An 8800-nucleotide genomic window follows, 5' to 3' on the forward strand; every position below is an offset into this window, starting at 1 on the left:
CGGGCTGAGAGGAGTGGGTCGGCGGGAAGAAAGAAGAGGGAGGGAGAAAAGCCAGGTAATGGGCCGCAGGGAGCACATGAATACTTCTTGTTTGGATTCAAATATGTCCAAACTTCGGTCAAATTCCTACTGCCAGTGAAAGCAGTCGTACGTCCTAACGTGCTGGCAGTTGCAACATGTTCCGCCGTCTCGTGTTCGTCACCGAAGAATGCCGCGTGTGGCCGAGAGGGAGAGAAAGGGGATTAGGTTTAGGCTTCATGGGATGTTGGTATATTTATACAGAATGGAGAACTTCTTATCTCAACATCAACTAACAATATTGTACTAACTGATGTTGTATGTTCTGCCTTTACTAATGAATTTTTAAAGTTGTCTCTTATTAAAATCCTATTAGTACTATTCCCTCCATCCCAAATTGTAAGTCATTCGAAGAATCTTGGAGAATCAAAATTTTCTAAGTTTGACTAAATTTATATAATAAAATTATTATTATTATGGTACTAACTAAGTATCATTAGATTCTTTCTTAATTATATATTCATAGTATACTCATTTTACGTTACAAATCTTAGTATTTTTCTCTATAATTTTGGTCAAACGTGAAAATGCTTTGACTCTCCAAGATTCTTGGAATGACTTACAATTTGGGATGGAGGGAGTACTATATAAATACTAATGGATTACTCCCTCTGTCCCTGAAAGCTTCAACTTCTACAATCCGTGTCAGTCAAACTTTTCTAACTTTGACCAACTTTATAGAAAAAAGCATCAATATTTATGACATAAAATAAGTATCTTATAAAAATATATTCTATAATGAATCTAATAATATTAATTTGGTACTATAAATCTTAGTGTTTTTTTCTATAAATTTGGTCAAAGTTGTAAAAGTTTAACTTAGAACAACTCTAGAAGTTGCAGCTTTCAGGACATAGGAAGTATCTTTTAAGTCCACTTACTTCAAAGTTGTGCTCGCGCCGCAACTCGTGGGCAATTTTACTGTGTTAATGTGCTCGTGCTCCATTTCAACCTTTTCGGCCTACTGTATCTTCTTGTCCGGAAAGTTGAGGCCTTTTGTGGGCTGTCAATTTAGCATTTGCTTAATTCGTGTCTTGTTATTTTCTTTTCTTCTTGGACTTCAAAATGCTTTAGGCCCATGTTATATCTTGTTGTTTGCATTTTCATTTCCTTTTTATTCTTCCGGACAATGGAAGTCAAAAATTTGAATCAACATACTCCTAAAAATTTGAGAGATTACTTCGTTCACACATTTCAAATTATAGTCCAATTTTGCCTTTTTTTCCCCTTAAGTTAAATCTCTCCAGCTCCAACCAAGTTCATAGAAAAACATGCTAACAATTATATAACAATAAATTAGGTTCATTAACTTCTTCATGAAATATGTCCCATTGTATTTATTTGAACATAAATACTAATATAGTTTTCGTTAAATTTCGTCTAGGTTTAACTTAGGGCAGAACTGAGAGACAACCTGTGTTAACTTGGTTCGTATCTTCGCTAGTTGGTATCCCTAAACCCCAAAACTTATACCTGATTTGTTTTCTTTGAGATAATCTCGTTTTAGAAAAAAAAGCTAATCTCCTTTTAACAAAAAACACTAAAAATTTTCTCAAGTATTTTAATTTTTACCATGAATTGATTAAGCACATGTTTTGATCATATGGCTAGTTACTAAATGTACTAAAAATTTGTCTAAATTAACTATAATTATCTAATACTAGCTAGCAATTAGCCCAATGGATTTGAAGAGGTGCTAATCCAAGTAAGAGGACGGTTAATGTGACACGTTTTGGTCGGATAACCAAAATATATGAAAATTTTCTACAAATTATGTACTATAAAGTTTGAAAACCAAACTGCAATAGAAAAATAGAATTTGGTTAGATAGTATTAGATAACTAAAATAAAAGAAAACTATTCTACAAATTATTTAGAAACAGAAAATGAAATCGTGTCCAGCAGCCCAGACAATGGAAAGTAGAAAACCCTTCCGGCCTGACATTTCGTCGAACGCCGCCGCCGAGTCGTGCCCCAGCCACCGCAGCCATGCTCCTCACGAAACCCCACCTCTCCAACTCGTTCCTCCCAGTCCCATCCCCGCCGCCCTCGAGTCCCACTCTCAGCTTCAGCTCCAACCATGCCAGGCCCCTTGCCGCCCCTATTTGCCGGCGCAGCCGCCTCCGCATCTCCGCCACATCCACGGCTGCGCCGGCTCCTTCCGCGGCGGCGGCGGCCGCTGCCACCGCGGCGCTGAGCCGAGTGGACGTGCTCTCGGAGGCGCTCCCTTTCATCCAGCGATTCAAGGGCAAGACGGTGGTGGTCAAGTACGGCGGTGCGGCGATGAAGTCCCCGGAGCTGCAGGCGTCCGTGATCCGCGACCTCGTGCTCCTCTCCTGCGTCGGCCTCCGCCCCGTGCTCGTCCACGGCGGGGGCCCGGAGATTAACTCCTGGCTGCTGCGCGTCGGCGTCGAGCCGCAGTTCCGCGACGGCCTCCGCGTCACGGACGCGCTCACCATGGAGGTCGTCGAGATGGTGCTCGTGGGGAAGGTCAACAAGAACCTCGTCTCCCTCATCAACATTGCGGGAGGCACCGCCGTTGGCCTCTGCGGCAAGGACGCGCGCCTCATCACCGCGCGCCCGTCCCCAAACGCAGCGGCGCTGGGATTCGTCGGCGAGGTCTCGCGCGTGGACGCCGCCGTCCTCCATCCCATCATCGCCGCGGGACATATCCCAGTTATCGCCACCGTGGCCGCCGACGAGACTGGGCAGGCCTATAACATCAATGCCGATACGGCGGCTGGTGAGATAGCAGCTGCCGTGGGCGCCGAGAAGCTGCTGCTGCTCACGGATGTGTCTGGGATTCTGGCGGACCGTAATGACCCTGGGAGCCTGGTGAAGGAGATCGACATTGCTGGGGTGCGGCAGATGGTGGCCGACGGGAAGGTAGCTGGTGGGATGATACCCAAAGTGGAATGCTGCGTTCGCGCCCTTGCACAAGGTGTACACACCGCTAGTATCATTGATGGGCGTGTCCCACACTCCCTTCTGCTTGAGATTCTCACAGACGAGGGCACAGGCACCATGATCACTGGCTGAGCTGCTTCGTGCCTTCATGGTATTTTCCTGTGCCTCTTTTCTCATTTTGTCATGTATTTTATGGCTATGTAGGCTTGACTCAAGATTGCAATAAGACTACCTAAGTTTGGTTGAAATGTTTCATGTTTGTGCGCCCATTTATTATATGTAACTTTGTTGGCAACTTGTTGAGGAAGATGTTGAAGTTCTGTAGTTTGTTTGGTAAATTGGATCAATTCAGGTTATAATTTATTTAAGGGAAGCGGTATTTATTGTATGCAATTTGAGAATAATTTGTTTTAAAACAAATACTTCACATGAGATTGGTCTGCAAAGGTTGTAAACCTGTAAATGACATATTTTGCTGTTTTCATCCTGTGAATAGATGTGATGCTTGTACTGGTTAGTGTTCCTCTTTAATGAGTAGAGAAGACGTATCTAAACCAGAAAGAGGGGGATATCAGGAGCTTTGGTTAACTGATTAATTTTGTAAAAATAAGGCTTTCGCTTTGAGTCCTCTCATCCTCTGAATATTTTTGTAGTATAAAAGTTGTGTTTGAAGCAATAATGTTGGATTGGGCAATATTTTATAAATGCTTGATCATGAACATCGGTTCTCCTTCAAGGTTTTGCACGTTATTGAGAATGTGTCCAAGCTATGTGCCATCCTACTTTGATTATTGTTCATAATTTTTTTTTGCTTGTGACATATGAACTTGAATGATGTTATTTCAGTAGTACCTAACTGCCAAGTGCCAACAGCATCAGGGATATTTCTTGGAGAATGGTTGATTCACTATCTCAAATATATAAAACCAAGTTAGGGCATTTAATCAAGGAGTTAGTAGTAGCATCACTAATGTGTTTTCTGTAACTAGTGATTTTGTTAATCAAATCAACTTTAGTGAAAATATATTTGGGATCAGAGGGAAGACTTCACGTTAACCCTCTCAGTCTGAAAAATTATCCTTCTGATTGTGAAAAGAACCTCTAATTCTTGATGCTGATTAAGCATGATGTGGGTCTCTGCCTCCATACTGCTCTGCTGGGATCTGTTATTAGCTGTAAGGTACTGCTGTATCTTTCTTTTAAAAAGGATAAATTTATGGATTCCTTTTTTTGTTTTCTAGTATGAAAATTTTCAGTTGATGGCCAGAAGGCCCCCTTAATTTGACAAAACTAGTCCAATTTTTGCATGACGAAAGGTGTTGACATTGTGTATATTCCTGTGCCTCTCTTCTTGTATTTTTTTTTCTCGAACACGCAGGAGAGCTGCGTATCATTTCATTGAAAGGAGAAGAAAGAGTCGTACACACACACCCCTCCTAAAAAACTTGAGAAAACTGATCACCTCAAAGATTAATGAAATGACCAGACCAAAACAAGCAACCCCTAAGAGACCTCCCTGGCAGTGAGCAGGGAGTGACCCTTCGCTCCTGCCAAACACCATAACTCGGCTTCCTCCTTTGCAAGGAGCAGCGCTGTGTCCCGTCTGGGGGTGGCCTCATTGAAATTGAAAACACAATCATTTCTATACCTCCAAATGGTCCATGCACCAAGCATGATAGCGTGATGAGGGTGCAAGGAGCAGCGCTGTGTCCCGTCTGGGGGTGGCCTCATTGAAAACACAATCATTTCTATACCTCCAAATGGTCCATGCACCAAGCATGATAGCGTGATGAGGGTGTTCAGTCCGTTCCTTATGTCACTGTCTACAGCAGCTTCTGCTTTCATCCACCAATCTTCCCAGGAGAGTTCTGTTGTTTGTGGGGTGAGAATAGAGAGTCCGACACAATGCAAAAGAGAATACCAGAAATGTCTTGCAAAAACACAGCCAATGAGAAGGTGCTGGATGTCCTCATCTTCTTGGTCAGACAGCAGGCATTTGCCTGGATGGGGAAGGCTGCACCGGGCCAAGAAGAACCGACACCTTTTCTTTTCTTTTTTTTGTTGGGGGGGGGGGGGGGGGGGCATTTTTTCAAATACGTTCATAGGCTAACTTTGCTGTGTATTTTCCTGACGGGGAGAGCCTCCAGATATGTCTATCAGGAATGCCTTCCTGCAGCACCACAACTGCCAGAGTATCCCACAGCTCCAGGTATTCTAGCAAAGCTTCCAGGGATATTTCGCCTTGGATATCTTCCAGCCATTTTCCATTATTCAGAGCATCCATAACTATGCATCTGTTCGCTCTTCGCTTAGACACAAGGGCAAAAACTCGGGGTGCTAAATCTTTAATGCTTCTGCCATTCAGCCACTTATCTTTCCAGAATAAGGTATTGGATCCATCTCCAATTTCAGTAATTATGGTCATAGACAGCAGGGCTTCCACTTCCTTGCTGACCTGAAGAGGTAGGTCTGCCCAAGACCGATTAGGTTCAGATTTCTTGAGCCACGGCGATCTTGCTCTTAGGGCACATCCCAAGATTTCAAATCTGAAATGTCGAGTCCCCCAGTTCCTTGGAACGACAAACTTTGGGCCGAGCAATGAGGCAGTGTCCTCCATTTGCTTCCTTGTGTCCCTTCCACACAAAGGCTCTCCTAATTCTATCAATGTCCTTTATTGCCCAAGGTGGCACATCAATCGCCATGGCCAGATATATCAGCATTGCTGTCAAGACATATTGTACCTGGACAGCCCTTCCAGCCTGTGTCATTAGGTCAGCCTTCCATCCTGGTAGTTGGTCAGCAATTCTGTCAATAATTGGCTGGAATTGTTCCTTTGTCAGTTTTTTAAGGGACAATGGCAGCCCTAGGCATTTGCATATGAAGTCTTGGATTTCACAAGGCAGCATACTCTCTATGAGTGCCATATTCTCCTCAGAGCATTGAATTGGCACCACACTGCTCTTGTGCACATTAGTCCTTAGACCGGATGCTTCCCCAAAAAGCTGAAGGATTCTCAAGGTTAAACTAATATCTTCTGCAGTTGGCCTGAGAAACAGAGATACATCATCAGCATACAAAGAGATTCTATGTTGGATTGGCCTTCTAGACTATGGTTGTAGCAATCCCGCTTCAGATGCCCTTGAGACCAACCAGTTCAGCACATCCATGACCAAAATAAAGAGCATAGGAGAAAGTGGATCCCCCTGACGAAGCCCTCTCTTCTTGTATTGTCATGTACTTTGTGGCGATGTGGGCTTGACTCATGATTGCATTAAGAATACCTAGAAAGTTTGGTTGGGATGTTTCCGTGTTTGTGTGCCAACTTATTATTATTTGTAACTTTGTTGGCGACTGTTGAGGAAGATGTTGACATTAGTTTGCTTGGTAAATTTGACCAATTGAGGTCACAATCTGTTTAAGCTAAGCAGTATTTATTGCCTGCAGTTCTGAATCATCTGTTTTAAAACTTCACATGAGATTGGCCTGCAAAGGTTGTAAAACTGCATACTACTTATGCAGCTGTATTCATTCATCCTGTGAATAGATTGATGCTTGTACTACTTAGTGTTTCTCTTGGATGAGAGAAAATGCATCTAAACCAGAAAGAGACAAGAGAGTGATGTCAGTAGGTTTAGTTAACTGATTAGTTTTGCAAAATAGGACCTTTGCTTTGAAGCTCTGTATATCTCTGTAGTCCAAAGCTGTGTTTGAAGCAATAATGTCGTATAGCATTTTATAAATGCTTGATCATGAACCTGTTATGTATGTAATACTAAAAGTTTAATAAAACTGTTTTACCTACATAAACAGAATTAGACTGAAATTGCTTAATGAAATGTTTCAGTGTTGTCGTTTCTGTTCACTGCATTAGTTGTCCTTGAGGCAAGGTCTTGCAACGTTATTTGTCATAGGGCTGAGTTATGTGCCGCTCGACTTTGATTACTGTCCATGATTGGTGAGATAAAAAGTTTCATGCATGCAAAAGTATGCTCTCACTCACACCACAAGAAATTGTTCTAGCAAACCTGCAGGTTGTCCCTTTTTTTTGTAGAGGGTGAGAGATCTTATTCAAGAGATGTCCTAATGATTAAATAAACTAAGTACTAGCATTTCCGTATTCTATTTTTGTCATTGCTACTCCCTCCGTTCCAAATTGCATACAATATCAAATTAATTTCATTAACTTATCCATGAAATTGTCTTGATGGTGTTTTTTTTTTGAATTTGTAGATGTCAATACATTTTGTCTAAAAATATGGTTAAAGTTACAAAATTTTGACTTAGGACAAAGTTAAAACAAACTATATTAATTTGGAAAGGAGGGAGCATTTAAGTAGAAGAACAAAATTTGTTTTAAAAGAGTAGGACTGAAGAGCAAGAAATCCTGCCTACCTAATACGGGACTCATTAAATTTTATACACCATGAAATCTAGATCTAGAATCTACCTGACAGACATTTTTGCTTGTATCTTACTCGGAGGCTGATAATTCTTTAGCATATCTTTTACTAAACCCAATTCTGCCTCAGCTTTTGCTGTCCCATCATACATATTTTACTTAAACCTAAATTTCCTGTTCTGTTCTGTTATGTAATATTACTCCATGAGTCTTTTGGTTTGACTTGAATATAGATACTTTTTTTGACTTTCAAATGGTCTTGGACTTATAATGGAAAGTAACTCTGGAGTGCAAAGGCTGTTTAGCTTAGGTCATGGAGAGTGATAGTTTAGAAATTAAGTGTTTTTGCTGCTGTGTTCAGTGGCGCACTTGCTACTTGCCTTTTTTTTAGACATAAAGCAATGGTTCTAACGACAAATCCATCTCTGAAAACATCATAAGTTCATTTCTCTACAATACTTGATTCCATCCATATTTCTTTAATGACTTTGTTCAGCCGTCCAGGTTCATCAGCAGCAGGTGCAGTACTGCAGTGTGATAGATAGGACAACAGACTTGATATGGCACCACTTCAAATTACTCGCGAGGATTGGAGGCAGAACTTCGATGGTGGAGCCCGAGGTCCCGTTGCAGGCAACAACATTTCTTCCCTTTGCTTTCCGCAAGACCACAACCATGGCACAGGGAACTCCACCTACATCCAATGGATGGGCGAGGTGCCTTTCCGTTTGGTTTTTGATTACTGCACTCGTGGAAACTTTGCGAAGTGCCTTTCCCGTTTGGTTTTTCATTACTGCACTCGTGGAAACTTTCTCCCTGCTCATAGCACATTCGAGAAAAAGGCGGGGAACTCCACCCATTCTCCGGTGCATGCTGAATCTATTCCCCAATCATGCTGTCCGTTTTACTAACTTTTCCGTGTGCGAGATTGGTGTTCCTTACATAATATAGTGCTATCTTCTGTTTGCTGTGCTTGAGCACTTGACTCAAACAAAATGCCTGTGGTTACAGTGGTATGATAACCTTAAATCTCGTCCTTTTTATTCGGAATTGAACGTGCTTATTAGAGCCAACGTCTTGTGCAGTACCTCTAATGTAATGACAAAATTTGGTCTTGAAAATGAGCAACGGCTGTGGGCACATCGGTGGGCTCTCGTCTCGAACAGTGACGCGGTCGTTGACACTTCAGCGAGCGACGGGCGCTAGCGGCCTCACTCGAAATTTTTTATAGACACAACTAGCTAATACAGTGACTGCCCCTTTTTAATTGAGAAAGGAAGCTACCTCACTTTTGCCCCTAGTCACACAAGCATCATCACGATTATTAGGCCACAACAAACAAACCACCCTGGGATTCCACACCCAAAATGCCACCGATTCCCTGGCCAAAACCCTCCAAAAAGTTAAGAGCGCCCC

At 42.2% G+C, this 8800-nt stretch overlaps 1 protein-coding gene across 2 annotated transcripts; it reads left to right on the forward strand.

The window, feature by feature from the left end:
• Positions 1999–8427, forward strand: LOC8083366 (acetylglutamate kinase). 2 transcript variants are annotated; one of them, XM_021463890.1, is made up of 2 exons: positions 1999–3136; positions 7881–8427. In XM_021463890.1, the coding sequence occupies exon 1, from the start codon at positions 2068–2070 to the stop codon at positions 3115–3117; it is 1050 nt and encodes a 349-aa protein (XP_021319565.1). In that variant the 5' UTR covers positions 1999–2067; the 3' UTR covers positions 3118–3136; positions 7881–8427. The 2 variants fall into 2 exon arrangements, with proteins under 2 accessions (XP_021319565.1, XP_002446901.2); XM_002446856.2 differs by having other exon boundaries at positions 2000–3136; positions 7889–8427.

Source organism: Sorghum bicolor, chromosome 6 (assembly GCF_000003195.3).
Source record: "Sorghum bicolor cultivar BTx623 chromosome 6, Sorghum_bicolor_NCBIv3, whole genome shotgun sequence".
NCBI classification, from domain to species: domain Eukaryota; kingdom Viridiplantae; phylum Streptophyta; class Magnoliopsida; order Poales; family Poaceae; genus Sorghum; species Sorghum bicolor.

What these genes read in the sequence shown, in the direction of transcription:
- LOC8083366 (XM_021463890.1), top strand. Translation starts at nt 2,068, where the DNA reads ATGCTCCTCACGAAACCCCACCTCTCCAACTCGTTCCTCCCAGTCCCA.